This window comes from Nerophis lumbriciformis, linkage group LG11 (genome assembly GCF_033978685.3).
Source record: "Nerophis lumbriciformis linkage group LG11, RoL_Nlum_v2.1, whole genome shotgun sequence".
Classification (NCBI taxonomy): domain Eukaryota; kingdom Metazoa; phylum Chordata; class Actinopteri; order Syngnathiformes; family Syngnathidae; genus Nerophis; species Nerophis lumbriciformis.
This window is the reverse complement of record NC_084558.2, coordinates 11,900,832-11,918,964: the sequence shown is the minus strand read 5'-3', so window position 1 is coordinate 11,918,964 and position 18,133 is coordinate 11,900,832. Positions and strand designations below refer to the sequence as shown.

General features: G+C 37.6%; 1 protein-coding gene across 2 annotated transcripts in view; it reads right to left on the bottom strand.

The window, feature by feature from the left end:
* Positions 1 to 1,402: 1,402 nt before the first annotated feature.
* antxr1c (ANTXR cell adhesion molecule 1c) overlaps positions 1,403 to 18,133 on the bottom strand; it is an 85,688-nt gene continuing 68,957 nt past the window's right edge. For both annotated transcript variants that reach the window (XM_061967389.2, XM_061967390.1), the window contains 2 exons: positions 17,835 to 17,915; positions 1,403 to 5,899 (listed from right to left, as the gene is read on the bottom strand). In XM_061967389.2, the coding sequence (XP_061823373.1) occupies positions 5,651 to 5,899; positions 17,835 to 17,915 (330 nt within the window). In that variant the 3' untranslated portion in view covers positions 1,403 to 5,650. The remainder of the gene's footprint in view (positions 5,900 to 17,834; positions 17,916 to 18,133) is intronic.

The window sequence follows — 18,133 nt, the reverse complement described above, 5'->3', positions numbered from 1 at the left end:
GTGACCCGGTGTGAACCACTTCTCTGTTCCACAGGGATGAAGACCTCCAACGACCCTCTGCTTGCCCCCAATGGACTGGATTCTCACATTATTAGGAATCAGAATCAGAAATACTTTAATAATCCTCGAGGGGAAATTAAGATTTTCAGCCAAATCCCATTCAAGAGCGGACAAACATTATAGGGAGACAGAACAGGATCGCTGACGAGTCTGCCAACTTCTGGCGCCCCTTACAAAAAAGGTGAGAAACAGGTAAACGCTGGGGGAGGAGAGAGGGTGAGAAAAAAAAATTCAGTCTAAGCCTGGGTCCCTGGAGAGGGGGTCCAGACTGAGGCCAAGGAAAAAAAACTCATAGCCATAGCACACAAACATGTGTGTAAGAGGGAAACATCAAAGGACATTAAAAGAGCAGAGCTGATGCAACCAGCCACTTCTACACACAGCCACAAAAGTAAAACAACAAAAAATAAGAAAACATATACATTGTGGTGGCCTCTGCGGTGTTCCATGCCATCGTCTGCTGGGGTGGGGGGAGCATGGCCAGAGACAGGAGCAGACCCTACAAAGCAACCAAGAGAGCCGACTCCACCCTCGGCCGCCCACCAACTCTCCGCCAGTGTCCAGTCCGCATGGCTGAGCGAGGATACGTCCAAGGAGACAGAGGTGTCCTTGGTGTCCGAATAATGCAATAACTGTACCCACTTGGCATCCATTACAGGAGGAGGGGTCCCCACATCTGCTGCCCCTTCCCAAGGTTTCTTCTTCTTTCCATTGTGGACTTTTGGAGTTTTTTCCTTGCCCGGATGTGGGTTCAGAACAAGGGATGTTGTTCAGGTTTGTAAAGTAATTTGAAGCACTTTTAATTAAGGGCTATATAAATAAACTTTGATTGATTGATTGATTGCGTACTTCGTTGTTGATTTTGCATAATCTGTGTCATGTCCTCACATGGTTGCTGGCAGCGTGACCCCAAACTGTAGAGACGGCAGACGACGTGCAAGTAACCCCTTTTAATTAGGGACAGGAAAAAAAAGTTGAAGGAGCACACAAATAGCCACAATGAGGGGTCAAAGTGGAACTAAATAGTACTAATTAACAATGAGGAACAGGTGTGCTGGTAGGACAAGGAACAGAAAGTAAAGGTGCTACAAAACAGAAAGTACAACCAATACCACACACAGGAAATGAACAAAGTGTGTGATCATGACACACGGCACATTATTGGCTGGGGCCAAACATAACTGCGATGTAGCACCCAGTGAAAACTACTTTGATTAGCATTCATTACATCATCTATTCATTTATTATGTCATATTTTAACCCCACTCCAAGTAAAACATGTCAGAGACTTCTGTCACAATTTAAAATATAATAGAGAAACATTTAGATAGAAGCTTGGAAGTCAACCTTTATTGATACGGTTCAAAAGATCAGACCAGTAAAAAACAAACAAACATGTATATCTGCTGTTTATGCATACAATATCATGTACTTACATTTCAACCACTGCAATAATGGCTGTTCATTGTCTTGAGGCCAAGACCATACAGTATATGAGTCTTGGGAGTATGTAATAATGACACCTTCACAACATAATGTGAGAAAAAGAGTGCTACCAAGTGCATTCAAAAAGATATACAGTATATTGTATGACGTGAAAAAGAGGACAACTCCTTCCTTCCTTCTGGCAGCAGAAGAACAATTGTTGCTGAAAAATAGTTGCATACTTGATAGACAGACACAGTGACGTATAAATGCATTGTCATCCAAATACTTTTTTTATGGCAACATTGGTAATTGTTTGGAATGTATATTGGAACACCATTGGTACACCATTGGTACATGTTGAATAACTGAATGCAAGACAAAAACAAAACAAGAACAAAATGTAAGGCGATGAGTATTAAAGGAATACTGTACCAACTTTTTAAAAAACCCCTTCAATATACATTCAGGACACTTCATTAGGCACTCCTACAGACCCTCATGGCATACAAATGACTAAGCATCCAACGCGTGTGCAAAATTCTAAATTTGGCTTTACAATTCAATGAATTTGAACAATTTGAATTGAATAGGCTCCGCCCCACAGGATGTTCAATTGGGATTACAGGAAGTGGAATTAAATTAATTGCAATTCAAAGACATTCCATATAGCCAAGTAATTGTAATAATATTTCACGTTCAACAAAAGTTTTGGCTTAACTACAAAAAATACTTTACAACACTAAAATTACAAAAAAATTCTCTTCATTTTTAATACTCTGGGAATGGAAGTATTTATCCACCATTTTTCCTCATTTGAAAGCTATAATACATTCAACTAAATAAAACTAAGTAATATGTTTTATAGATGATGCAGTCAGTAAAACTATTTTCTGTAAATAAAATATGTGTACATGAAAATGTAAATATGAAATATGTATTGGATACAGTTATAATTGTGTTCAACTGATAAATAAATAATAAAAAACAAAATACAAATAATAATTAATACAAATTGTCTAGAATTTCAATTATACTTCCTTCAATTGGAATTTTACTTGCAATTCTACTTTTTGTGGTATTGCAAATTCAATTTGGATTTTTGCATAGGCCTGTCCTGCGCCCAATAAAACAAGCCACTTTAAATAATATCATATCCATCCATCCATCTATCCATCCGTTTTCTACTGCTTGTCCCTCTCTGGGTGCCGGAGCCTATTCCAGCTGCACTCGGACGGAAGGAGGGGGTACTTTCTTTTAGAAAAATATTTTTTAAGACAAATTTGACATTAAAAATATATAGGTAATCAATTTTCAATATCAGCGAATAAACAACCGGTACATTGGACTTGGAATTTTTTTTTCGGAACAGGTCTGTGTGTTGCAGGTCAATTGGCGCCACCTGCTGGTTTGCACATAAATATCTCCGGACTTTAAATATAAGACGACCCCATCTTCTCGGGGAAAAAGAGCACCATATATTCTGGTAAATATGGTAATCATATCCAGTGAAACGGTTCACTCTTTTTAGAATGTAGACTTGGATATAATAATATTTTATTTACTTCTTGCAATGCTGATGCAGGTGTACCTAATGTTGTGTCCAGTAAGTTCATATTTTATTCAAACATCATCAAATGCAGAAAGATAAACAATGCACTGAGGTGATAAAAAACTGGTAGGCCTTGTTTGAGTTTTTAGCTGTTTCTAGACTGCGCACAGTGTCCATGTCGGTGCTTGTCGATATTCAAGTACTCGCCTCTATTTCTCTCGGGAAGGCTGTAATAAATTAGATGCTCTGTGAACTGCCCTGCAGTTGCAATGTGACCGCTGAGGATAAAACTGTAGACATAACATATAAACTTATAAAATATCAGAATTGTGTCAAAATATTAGAAAAACAAACAAACAAGTAAAAGATGAGGAGAGATAACCTGATTTATGGCAGCTTTGAAGTCATGACTTTTCCATTCCATGCATGCTAACAAAAAACATCCAGCCGTCTATTATGTGCGCAGATACATAACCAAAGACATACTGCTGTGCTCTAAATCAAATTACGAAATCCAAAGCCTCTAATTAACCATTAAAAAAATGCATCATGAAAAAAGAATGTAAAAACAAAAACAAAACCCAAACCATCCTAAAAAAACAACTTCTGTACACTTCCCTGTTATTGCATGTTGCAAAACCATGTTGCTTTAAACTCATACCTTTCCTGAAGAACAAATGTGCTGATTTAGCATGTTAGCAAAATTAGCACCAACATTTGTGAGCAAACGATCCAATCAATTCTGAAAAAACTGCTCGGGTTCTAATTACTTTTCACTTGAATTATCGATGGCAAAGGCATCACTCAGTAGTTGATCAAACAAATCAAAAAATCGTATTGCGTGTGTTGACTTTGGTCCGTAGAGGCTTTTGCTGTCCTGCAACAATCATCCTGTTTAGGTTCCCCTGCATCACCTCGTTCACTTTGTATCAGACTAGACATACACAAAAAAAGTGTACAAAATAAAAAGTCATCGTACTAGCGTATTTTTCGGACTATAAGGCGCACTTAAAATCCTTTAATTTTCTCAAAAATGGACAGTTTGCCTTATAACCGGGTGCGCCTAATATACGGATTCATTGTGGTTGTGCTTACCGACCATCGAAGCAATTTTATTTAATAAATGGTGTAATTAGTGTGACCAGTGGATGGCAGTCACACAAAAAGTATGTGTGTACTGTTAAATAAATGACGCTAGCAAGTACCCGTAAGCAAGCAACACACGGCGCTCAAAAATCTGTCAATATGTTTTAGTATGACTTTGGTAAGCTACAAAGCTGCACCCCCTGATGGATTGATGGAGCATCACGGCTACTGTAGTCAGACGTACTGTGCTTCAACATACGGGTATTATTATAGTGTGTGTATAAAGAATCCAAAATGGCACCTATTAGGAGACATTATCTGGTGTTTTGTTTCGCAACAAAATGCAAAACCAACTTTTCCTACCTATTGGTACCTGCTGATGTGTATTTGGGATCTGCATAAGTCCCGAAAATGTGCGTGCGTCCGCCATTGTAGTCCGCGTGTTGTCAATAAGCTCCTTCTTTTTCTCTATGCTGTTGTTGTGGGGCATTCATCCTCGATATTGCCATTTGTAATTTAAAATAGGGTACAGTTCTAACTTGTATTTGTCAATAGACTTGCTATGAAAGCGCTCAAAACTAACGGTACGACAAAGATGACGGGGAGAAGACGCTGTCAAAGTGGAGCCACGTAAATAAGACCGTCCACAAAAAGGTGCATCCTGAAGAGATGGCCAGAAAGCGACTTGAAGATGGTCTGCTAGTCAACATTTTGACCAAAGAACCACCATTACATGTTATGTAGACCACAAGGAAGTGTTTTAAATCATAATATGACCCCTTTTAAGGTGCCTTTTGTATGAAAATAGACCTGAATAGACCCGCTTAACGGCAGTGGGCCATTATAATCTGTTGCGCCTTATGGTCCGAAAAAAACAAAACGTAATTCTGAAGTTTATTTCTAGGGTGGCCAACAGAGGGAAAACTGATCCAAAAATAAAAAAAAACGCCACAAAACAACAGGAAACATGCACAACAAACACAAACCTGAAAACAACTAGTTAACCTCCATTTTGTTCATTAAACTTTCAGCAATTCTCATTTGCAGCTGTTTTTGGGGGCTTGAGTGCAATTTTTTTTTTTATTTTGCTGTGTTTTTTGTGATTGCAGCATTTCCTCACTGTATGTGTTTCATAGTGTTTGTGTGTTTTTGGATCATTTCTGTCGACGGGGCGTTATGTTATTTTTTTTTTTTAATGGAAAACATGGTCTTTAAGTTCTCAGGAAAGAACGCAAACAAAACTTAACATGTGACTCAAATGAGTGCATAGTGTTGAAGGTGTAACACTCCTGGTGTTAGTTGCATAGAAACTGCAAGCATACAAAGTCATTGAAGGCCTCACTGATTATGTTAAGAATCTTTCATCTTGACAGCCGTACGAGAGAGAGCAAAATAAGCCGTAATTGATCAGGTGATGATGATCTTCAGGGAATAGCAGAAGAACCTGCGTCTGGAGGACTGACGTCAGACCGAGGGTCAACAGAGTGGTCAGTCAGCGAATGGGGGCGGGCTTATTACCTGGCTCATTCATGGTCGCAGGCTGGGTGGTGGACGCGACGGCGGTGGACAGGGAAGCCCGGGGGGTGTGCGGGACGGAGGCGGCCCTGGTGGTAGGTTGGCCACAGGGGGGGCTTTGGCGGGAGGGCTGGAGATTGTAGGGGACTCGGCGCGGTGGTAGTCAGGCACAGGTGGTGAGGGCGTGTGGATTGGGGAGCGAGGCGCCGACTTGGCTGGATGGGAGCCTTCTTTCACTCTTGTGAAGTTGATGCATCGACCCTGAAGTTGAAGAGAAATACATCAGAGAACTGGTTGTGATCTAACATAGGACAGCTAGGTGTGTCAAAAGGGGCCATTTTTAAACCTGCACCTCATTTTGGTACCTCAACTTAAACTGTTTTGAGATGAGAGCTGTCTCTCAGCTAATTGTTTTGGTTTAAGTCAGGGGTGCCAAACTCATTTTCATTGAGGGCTCATCACAGTTATGGCTGCCCTCAGAGGGCTCCATATAACAGCAAATAATATATGCAGCTCAGTGGCCTTGTGGTTAGAGTCTCCGCCCTGAGACCGGAAGGTTGTGAGTTCAAACCCCGGCCGAGTCATACCAAAGACTATAAAAATGGGACCCATTACCTCCCTGCTTGGCACTCAGCATCAAGGGTTGGAATTGTGGGTTAAATCACCAAATGATTCCCGAGCGCGGCCACTGCTGCTGCTCACTGCTCTCCTCACCTCTCAGGGGGTGAACAAGGGGATGGGTCAAATGCAGAGGATCATTTCACCACACCTAGTGTGTGTGACTATTGTTGGGACTTTAACTTTAATTTGCCTCTACTTTTGATTATGTTATATACTTTATTTTTGACGTAGACTATAAAAAAAACCCTGCAGATTTTACAGTGAAAAACTGGCAATGAAGTTACCAGAATTTAACTGTAAAATATACACTGTTTTTACAACATATTACGGTAAATGGGAAAAAGTCAGAATTTTACTGTAAAATGTATAGGTTTTTTTAACATCATATTACTGGAAATGAAAAAAGAATACCACGTTTTTTCCATTTCCAGTAATATGTTGTCAAAAAAAAAAGTATACATTTTAAAGTAAAATGTGTTTAATATCTGCAACTGGTATCGTTTTTCCATTTACAGTAATACACCGTAAATACAACTGTAGATTTTACAGTAAAAAAACTGTCAGCTCAGTTGACAGAATTTTACCATAAAAACTTTCTTAGAGTTTTTTTCAATTAAGAGTAATGTGCTGTGAAATCACCGTAAATGTTACTGTTAAATTATTTTTACAGTGTATAATGTAATGGATAACTTGCTCTGAAATCAAAAGTCAAGCAGATATTAGAGAATCTAATTTTAATTAAAAATATAATAATATAATATTTGTTGGAATATTGGATAATATTACAGTCTAAAAGGTATATGCAATTTCATGTAATACATACATTTGTTTCTGTCAAAATGGAAAGAAGGAATACATTTAGTAAGAAGAGATAAGGTACTTTATAGAGACATGCCATTTCCAGGCGTTCGCGGCCCACATAAAATGATGTGGCGGACCAGATCTGGTCCCTGGGCCTTGAGTTTGCTTTGAGTGGTACCTCAACTTAAGAGTTTCTTGAGATAAGAGCTGTGGTTGTTATGCTTTAAGTAGCAAACAAACATTTGAATTACAAACTGTAAGATCCGACCACAACATCTGGTCTTACTTGCTAGCATTAGCTTATTGCTAGATATCAACATACGTTTGTTTTCCATACACGAGTAGGAAGAAAGTGGGTTTAAAGGGTAGTGCTGTGAAGAAGTGGATGATTAAAATCATACATCATCAAAAACATGACCGAGTGTGTCAGCAACTTTATTGACAATTGGAGCGTATCACTGCTAGTCTGCACCCTACTGAAGCAGAATGAGTCTAACCTCAGCCAACGACATTAGGATGATAGCTAAACAAAGTGGCAGCCGACACAAAAACACAGACAAAATATTCTCTCTATCGATTGTCTGTCTTTACAGCGCAGTCTCCTTTTTCACAGCCATTTGTGCATAAATGTGCTAGTTTGCACCCAGATTTTAGGCCAAACAAAACCCATGCAAAAAAGCGGCTACGGAACAGTTTTAATCTTGATAAATCACATTGTGAGTGCTAAATGTTTATATTTGCATCTCCTCCACACGGTATTGTGGGCATTCTGATAATCAGCATATATTCTGCATGTCCATGAAGACAGACACTTAATGGTTGCACTCCTTATTCTGCTCACTTAAGAGACACAATCCTCTGCACACAAGCGTAGTAGTTCAGATTTGTTTCATTGTTCCTTGTGTTAAACATTGGCTCATAGTATCTAATTGAGTCTTTGTTTATTCTCTATAATGTGTCTCATTTGGGATTTGCTTTTTCTTTGTCTATAATTGCCATTTCGTGCCTTCGAATTTGTGACTCACTTGACTTTTTTTGTTCTATTGAACCGCTTGTCTGAGTCCATCAGTTAAGTTGCATTAAGGACACACACAAGCATACTTTAAGGGTATATAGACACAGGTGTCCAATCAGAAGTACATATGGGCAGAGGTGGCGGCAGTGACATTAGTCTAACTTTGTGTGTGTGTGTGTGTGTGTGTGTGTATTTTTTTTATGCCTGTGTGAGAGCATGTCTAGCCAGCTGGTACTCCAGATGACTCTTAAATCCTGACTTTGGCACCCTAGCTCCAAAGGATCCTGGCAAGTAGTCATTTACCAGAGTACAATGTTTTAAAAATTCTCCATAGGAGAACAAAATTGCAATGAATGTAAAGGGTATAATATGAAAAAAAAAGAGTCTCTCTCGAGCACAGGTGTCAAACTCAAGGCCCGGCGGCCAAATCTGGCCCGCCACGTGATTTTATGTGGCCTGGAAATAATATGTGTTAATAAAATGCTTCATCTTTTCTTACTGAATATATTTGTTCTTTCCCTTTTGACATTAAAAATCATGGACTGCATGCAACTGCATATCTTTTAAAATTCAATATTCTCAAAATCAAAATATTGTATTATCATGTATTCCCAAAATATTTTTTGTTAAAATAAAGATAAATACCATACTCATATATCTGCTTGACTTATGATTTCAAAACAAATGATCAATCAAATTGTATACTGTAAAATTGACAATAGATTTTACGGTTAAATTCCGCCGACTGAGGTTTTTACCGTAAAATCAACTTTGGTACTGTTTTTTTCCATAAACAGTAAGACACTAAAACATTAAAAAACAAAGAAAAAAAACATTAAAACAACAAGATTTTACGGTAAAAAACCAACAAATTGGCAGCTGTGTTGCTTGAATTTAACCGCTAAAAACAGTTTTATTGTTTCTCCATCCATCCATCCATTTTCTACCGCTTATTCCCTTTTGGGGTCGCGGGGGGCGCTGGAGTCTATCTCAGCTACAATCGGGCGGAAGGCGGGGTCTCCATTCCATTCCATTTATTAATTTTTTTTATATTCTGTAAAAAAAACACTGCTTTTACCTATAAAATTCTGGTGACTAAGCTGCCAGTTTTTAAAGTAAAATTTAAATACTTTTTTTGCAGATTAAGTAAAAAAATATATTGTTAATCAAATCAAATCAAATCAACTTTATTTATAATGTATTATATATATATACATGTATATTCATATATTACTCATTGTTAAACGCGGCCCTCTGAGGGCAACCGTAACTGCGATGTGGCCCTCAATGAAAACCAGTTTGACACCCCTGCTCTAGAGTCTCATCAATGTCATATAATTAAGCATGTTGTGTGCTATTACCTCATTTTTAGACAGCTAAATGCCCCCATGAGGAGGCTTATGTTAAGTGAATAAATTATTTATAAGAACTAGTAAGTTATTTTGACTGTGTGTGTTTCTTTAGTGAGCAAGCAACTCAAGCTCATGTGCGCTGACGTCAATATAAATGATGTGGTTTGGAGCAGAGGTTACTGGGTTCGTTGCAGGGAGAGCGGAAAGGACTGTGTGCCTCATTTGATATCTGCATTTTTCATAAATCTTTAAGAACTCCAGGCATGTAAATTAGCCGACCATAAACCACTAATTATAAACAGCTTCTTACTGCACAGTGCATCTCCTCCTTCACAGCTAAGTGGCCTATTGAGAGACTTTAAATGACAACTTATTGCCCTCGTATTTGAATAAACTGTTTGAGAATTATTCATGTACTTTGGACTTGATAAGTTACATGACAACATCTACAGAAACTGACAATATAAGAACATATGTACACCTTTTGCTGCCATACTAGCTTCTGTTCTTCAAGAAACTGGGGGTTCTCGTATCGACGGTATCGATACCAAACCTGATATCAGCGTTGGATCGATATTAACATAATAAGATCTATAGTTTTTGGTTCCCTTCTGTTTAGTTTCAGAAATATCTGTGTTTTTGACGCTTTCATATTGTTACATTACTGATATTTAAATACATTTATGTATTCTTTACAAACTCAGGGAATAAGTTTTAGACACAGAAGTGCTTTGGGAAAAAACTAAATAATTTACTGTGTTAATTTACTTTATTATGGTGCTCAAATAATTGTATGTAACAACAAAAGAAACATACATTTTGTCGGTATTGTCACAAACATGCACATATATATATATATATATATATATATATATATATATATATATATATATATATATATATATATATATATATATATATATATATACATGTATGTATGTATGTATATATGTATATATATACACACACATATATATATCCATATATATATATATATAGTTGGTATTGTCACATATATACATGTATATATACATATATATATATACATATGTATGTATGTATGTGTATGTATATATATATATATATATATATATATATATATATATACATATATATATATATGTTAATATATACATCTATTTCGTTATTTTATACACTATTCATGTTCGATAACATCTTTCATGTGAAAGATATTTATATTAACCGATCGAAGAATAAAAACATTGTATACAGTATTTTAGAACATTTGGCATTTATCTGAACCCAATAGATTGGAGTGTGCCATATGATATGCATATACATAAATTTAATTTAAAACATTTGTATGCACATACAACACTTAAAACCTTCAGTATACCAGTGTGTGGAATTAAATTATGGAATGGATTAAGCAAATAAATCAAACAATGTACTAATATGATCCACTTCAAGAAACTCTTCAAACTTGAAGTGTTTACAAAGTACAAAGAAGAAAAACCATGATAAACAATCAGAATTTATTTCATCCAGCCATTAATTTTCTAGATAATCTTATGTATCTCACCATATGAAATATGGTAAATGGTAAATGGGTCGTACTTGTATAGCGCTTTTCTACCTCTTTAAAGGAACTCAAAGCGCTTTGATACTATTTTCCACATTCACCCATTCACACACACACTCACACATTCACACACTGATGGCAGGAGCTGCCATGCATGGCGCTAACCAGTCCCATCAGGAGCAAGGGTGAAGTGTCTTGCTCAAGGACACAACGGACGTGACTAGGAAGGTAGAAGGTGGGGATTGAACCAGTAACGCTCAGATTGCTGGCACGGCCACTCTCCCAACTTCGCCACGCCGTCCCCTATAACTTAGTTAACTTAGTTCAGTAATTATTATCCATCCATTTTCTACAGATTATTCCCTTCGGGGTGGCGGGGGGCGCTGGAGCCTATCTCAGCTACAATCGGGCGGAAGGCGGGGTACACCCTGGACAAGTCGCCACCTCATCGCAGGGCCAACACGGATAGACAGACGACATTCACACTCACATTCACACACTAGGGCCAATTTTAGTGTTGCCAATCAACTTATCCCAGTAATTATTATTAATTTAATTATTTTTAATGTTATTACTTATGGAGTATATTGTGAATAAATTGAGAACAGGAAGTGAACATAAGTTTTAGCAACTGCTGTGTAAAGGAAAAGGGGTAGGATTAAATAAGCTCTGCTTCTTCCTACTTCTTTTCGAACATGTTGAATAGAGAAACTGGAAATTGTGATGTATCATGTTGTATGCATGCATGTACCAAATAAACACAAACTCAATTCTACTCAACTCATCTGACAAGGAAAAAACTCTACTATTTCGTCGCCAAACCCCTCCCAAGAGTGTCATATCTGAAACTATTAAAGAACTGTGATTGAATATATTCTGAACTTGTCCCACCCATCAACTCGATGACTTTAGTGGCTAATTAGATTAAATATAATTAGATTTCGGTTATGTCAACATTTTCATTGACACTGGTCTACTGAGGGCTGAGGGGAGGGGTGTGTGTGTCCGAGTGCGCGTATTGCGGAGCGCTGACACTGACAACCGAGGGACAGCAATGAGGAAAGATGATACTTGTGTATCGTGTCCTTTTTTCAGCGGATTTATCAGTTACTGCCAATCATTTTATCATCCCCGCTCTTGCTTGTGCTTCTTTAAACCAAACTGTAGTAAGGTGCCACTTCACATTCTCAGTAACGGCAACGGCAATGGGAACAATAATTACCGTATTTATCGGACTATAAGTCACAGTTTTTTTATACTCAGGAGCGACTTATGTGTGAAATTATTAACATATTACCGTAAAATATCAAATAATATTATTATTTAGCTCATTCACGTAAGAGACTAGACGTATAAGATTTCATTGGATTTAGCGATTAGGAGTGACAGATTGTTTGGTAAACGTATAGCATGTTCTATATGTTATAGTTATTTGAATGACTCTTACCATAATATGTTACGTTAACATACCAGGCACGTTCTCAGTTGGTTATTTATGCGTCATATAAAGTACACTTATTCAGCCTGTTGTTTATTTTAAATTGCCTTTCAAATGTCTATTCTTGGTGTTGGGTTTTATCAAATAAATTTCCCCAAAACATGCGACTTATGTATGTTTTTTTCCTTTTTTATTATGCATTTTCGGCAGGTGCGATTTATACTCCGGTGCGACTTATACTCCGAAAAATACGGTAAATAGATTAGTCGTTACTGAAAAAAATAACGGTGTTATACTCCAACATCGTTAATATCAACACTGCTAGTGCTTGCATTGGATAGGTGAAACAGAGTCATGTGATCGCGCCCGCTGAAAGAAGGCTCTCTGACAATCCCAAACATTTTTTGTTTGCAAGCAGTAATCAATAAATTACCAATCATCTCCCGCAACAACGCGCTTCAAAGATTGCGGCTTCACTATATCGCGTATTATGTGTTGTTTAAGCTTTTTATCAGTGGCATGTCTCGGGGGTGGCCTGGGGTGGCATGCGCAACTCTGAGAGTCCGACAGGCTACCCCAAGTGTCACCCCACTCAGAGGTGGAACGATTTGAAGCATACAAACCCGTATCCTGCAAGTGGTAGTAGTGTACTTAATCCAGTGATGTGACGAGATGTGTGAGGTTCTGAGGCGTGTGTCGAGTAATGGAGGGGGCCTTTCCGCGAAGCATGTATCGAGGCTTGCTTCACGTAGAGGAAGAGCCGGAAATGATGGCGTGTGAAGCCTCGCTGCCCGGCTGTACCACGTGACCGCTTAGGTACGCGAGGAGAGATTCGACAACTCATGCTCCGAAGCTCCATTGAAAATGTGGGCTTTTGAGAGTTGCTGTCTGTTTAGAATTTAGATACAGAATAATTATTTTATTTTAAATGCCGATAGGATAAAAGAATAAATACATTTGACGGAAAACTTAATCCAAGTTTACCGCTCCATGAGCAGTATGAATAACAAAACATTTAAACATTATATGTATATACTGTATATATATATATACAGTACAGGCCAAAAGTTTGGACACAACTTCTCCTCATTCAATGCGTTTTCTTTATTTTCATTTCTATTTACATTGTAGATTGTCACTGAAGGCATCAGAACTATGAATGAATGTGGAGTTATGTACTTAACAAAAAAAGGTGAAAATATGTTTTATATTCTAGTTTCTTCAAAATAGCCACCCTTTCCTCTGATTACTTTCTCGCACACTCTTGGCATTCTCTGCATGAGCTTTAAGAGGTACTCACCTGAAATGGTTTTCACTTCACAGGTGTGCTTGAAGCTCATGGAGAGAATGCCAAGTGTGTGCAAAGCAGTAATCAGAGCAACGGGTGGCTATTTTGAAGAAACTAGAATATAAAACATGTTTTTAATTATTTCACCTTTTTTTGTTAAGTACCGGTACATAACTCCTCATGTGTTCATTCATACGTTTGATGCCTTCAGTGACAAGCTACAATGTAAATAGTCATGAAAATAAAGAAAACTCATTGAATGAGGGGAAGGTGTGTCCAAACTTTTGGCCTGTACTTTATATATAAAATATACCGTATTTTTCGGAGTATAAGTCGCACCTGCCGAAAATGCATAATAAAGAAGGAAAAAAACATATATAAGTTGCACTGGAGCCCGGCCAAACTATGAAAAAAACTGCGACTTATAGTCCGAAAAATACGGTATATACATTTTTCAGACAAAAGGAGGGATAGTGTGAGTTTATGTAAAAAAAAAAAAAAAACTGTCATTGTTCCAAAATTAATACTGCATGAAAATCAGTGTTATTATAAATTATTGACCTATTAAAGGATGTAATTATCTCATCTAAAGTATTCCACTTCGCAACTCATTTTTAAAAATGATCCATATTTTGTGTTTTTTCCATCATAAAAGTAATTTTTAATGTTTTTTTGTTTTGTTTGTTTTTTTACAAAAAAGAGCAAATAACATAAAAAACCCTATATATCTATGGATAGGTCTCAAGCTGTTAAAGTGTTGAAAGTTAAAAACATATATATATGACTTACTTATAACCCTTTTTAATCTTGTCTGTTTTTCGTCGCTTAGTTTTTGAGAAACTCTGCTCTAGTGTTTGCAGTCTGGAAAAAAAAAAACGTTTACTCATTCCGTCTTCCTTCCGTCTGTCTGTCTGGGTCATTGTCACACACTTTTATAGACACATCAACACCTGCTTCACATTACAGGCCTGAAATGTGCTCTAGAACCTGCACGAGGGCCGGCTCACTCTTATCCTTGTACTTTGATACCTGGGAGACTTACTGCTTTATTTCCAAATCTCAGAAATCCACAGATAAGAGTTGAGAGGTAATATGTGTAGATTACTGCAAGTTTTTATACTATCATTTGTTTTTCATCCTCTAATCTTAATCTCTCCCTTTCAGCCATGAGGCCTTGGTCCAAACACCAGTCAAAAAATCATGCCTTTCTTGCAGAAAAGGTTCCAATAATTCTTTTAACAGGAATTCCTCGCTTAAGAGTGTTTTCTTGGCAAAGCAAAGGAGTACAGCCTTTTCTGCCCTCAAGAGACTAAATTTCGCCCTGATTCTGCGTCTTCACCAGCGCAACCTGGAGAATTATGGAGTCAATTTTCGTCACTTTTGTGTCTCTCCTGCCCAGCGAGGCCAACTTTCGTTGGTTCTCCATGACGCAATTTTCATCGCTAAGAAGAAATCATGCCTTTTTCCACTGAAGCAATATGCGGTTTGTGATGAAGCCTCAAAAATATCTCCAGGCCAGCTCATTTCCAGGCAGTGGAATGTTGTATGTTCACCATGAGTGGAAACAAGCATCTTTTAATGTAATCTTTCAATTTAAATAAGTGTTACCTGAGCTTTATTTGGAAAATACACTTACCAAAACGCACAACCTAGGCTTGTTTTGTTACCGTGAATTGCATGTTCTTGACGTACCAATTGCTGTGTCATCAATCCTGTACATAATATTACACTAACTGCACTATAAATCAGTCTAAACGTACCTTCATAAAGTTCATACAGTATTATACAAAATAATATGCAGGCTTAGGTAGGTAGTACATGCTACATTTACACCCTTATATTTACTTAGAGTATCAGTAGAATGGAAAAACAAGTTGCCCCTTTATTGAAGCTATTATCATATACTTTATATCTTATTTATGACACCAAAATACTTACCATGTTTGCGAGTAAATACATATGATCAAAATAGTATTAATCTCACAGAGATTCCCGAGCCATTTCGAGAGACAATGACCAAACCAATCACATGATCTGTGACGTAGCGTTAGGAACCACAGATTCCTTCCCCATCAACAACAATGCTAATCAAGCAGACTTTGTGAGAGCCAACAACGATTACTTTTGGAAAAAATTATGATGCAGAGCCTCAGATTTTCGAGCTCGAACACATACATTTTAGAAGCCGAGTGCATTGCTAGGTGCTAAACATACAAACTAAGCATAATAAACTAAACTAAAACAAACACTTGCTGATACACTTACAATTTCCACACTTACTGGAATGTCAACAGACGAGATGCTCACATAATCCTGTTTAGATTAAGAATCAATTACAAACAAAAGTAGCTTTTTTTGCCATCTCGGGGGATGTCAAAGTAGACGAGCCTCTCGGTCCATGGCCACATTTGTCTACTACCAGGTGAGAGATGCATGAATTATAATATAGAATTTACTTTTACTAAGTTTTAGGCAAAGCAGAAGCGTGTCAACAATAGCAGCGTATGCTACCATCAACTCACTGCTATCAATGCGTCGCTAAAATAGGCCGTCTGCGTTAGCGTTTATAATAACAATATTGCTCATACTTGGTTAAAATTCAGATCACAACATGTAAATGAAAGCGGTTTCTGGATGTTTTTTAGAGGGTTTTATGATAAAGGACCCTTGATCTGTTGACTCAACTGTTAGCTATTTATTTCCGATTTTGAACGCATAACAAAAAATATGTGTTCTTGTCTTACATAAGGATTGTGAATGATAAACAGTACAACTATCTCCAATTTTTGCGCATTCCAGTATGACTGATCTGATGATATGGTCAGAGTGCAGAAGCGTTCCCATTATGACGTCATCCGATCTCGAATCTACGGAAATCGCCGAAGATATTCGGAGAGGAATATTCAAAATGACCATCTAAAATTGTGGCATTTTGTGATGTTTAGTATTTTCACATTCTTTGTGGATTGTACATGCAATTGGATATGGTTCAATGGATATAATGAAACACAATTAAGCGTATAAAGTAAACTGGTATTTTAAATAACTTTTTGGAAAAATTGTATTGTCAGAGTCATACTTCATCGTATTTAGTATTTTTATGAAGAAGAAACACTACTTTTACCCCGTTACACTGAGTTTAATTTCGATCGCTACATTTATTTTACGCTATTGATTACAGCGGTGGCGTGGCTCAGTTGGTAGAGTGGCCGTGCCAGCAACCTGAGGGTTCAATGTTCGATTCCCGCTTCCGCTCAAAGCGCTTTGAGTCACTAAAGAAAAGCGCTATATAAATATAATTCACTTCACTTCACTTCAATACTGCTTGCGAAGACGTAATGTTCTGGCTTGTGAGAAAAACGTGTTCCTGCAGGTGCTATCACATGACTCTGATTCAACAATCCAACATAAACACCAGTGATGTTTGATTCCATTCTGCCAATCAAACGGAGCCTGGCAGTCACATGACCGTACTCAAACTTTCAAAGTGACATATTTAGTATGTCGTGAGGCAGTCCACCTCTTCAATCAATGTTTACCTTAAAAAGTAGGAAAAATAACAGCTGTATTTAGCGCTGTCCTATGTGTCAGTATAGAAATGTTCACAGTTCAGCCTACAAGAATTGCGCTTCCAACTAGGAAAGAAAGGTTGCGGTAAGTAGTAGATCATTTTTTGTTTTTAGATGCGCGTACGCTAACATTAGCCCTTTAATAATGTCATGCAGACTGTAAAATGTGCATCTATTGTGGTACATGCTGTAGTACTGTAACTCTCACTCACTCACTCACTCACTCACTCACTCACTCACACACTACAGCTGTAGTGCAATCAGAAATGATAGGCTTTTTTGAGTATTCTTTTTCACGGAATACTTTCCATTATGATAACTACTTTTTTACTTTTACTTGAGTCATATTACCCTTACTTGAGTACTATTTTTGACTACTTTACCTACCTCTGTACGCAAGGTATGCATAAGCACTATATGCATAAATGATTTGGGACAAAGCTCTTATGTCACCTCGAGTGCAAAACCCAACATGAGGAGTGAAGTAGAAAAATACAATGATGGCCAAATGATGGACGATATGATTATGATGGATTAAGACAGTAGTTCCATTGTGCATTGCCACTTACATGATCACCGGGCTGGGGTCTCATCAAAGACACTTGGTCATAACCCCGGCGAAACAGTGCCCAGATAGCATCCAGTTTACCCTAAACGAAACAGAGGAGAACAAAATGGAAGTTTAGTAGCTGGACCTGCTTTAAAAAGGATATTGGAGACTTGTTTGTATTGAGTCAATCTCAGGCTTTAAATCTATTTGAGATCATTGTTTATAGTCAACTACAATAAGGCCTAAAACATCAAAGCAATTATATTTAGTGCCATATGCCTCCTGTTGTTTGCTAAGGCTCTATTAATATTTGTGTTT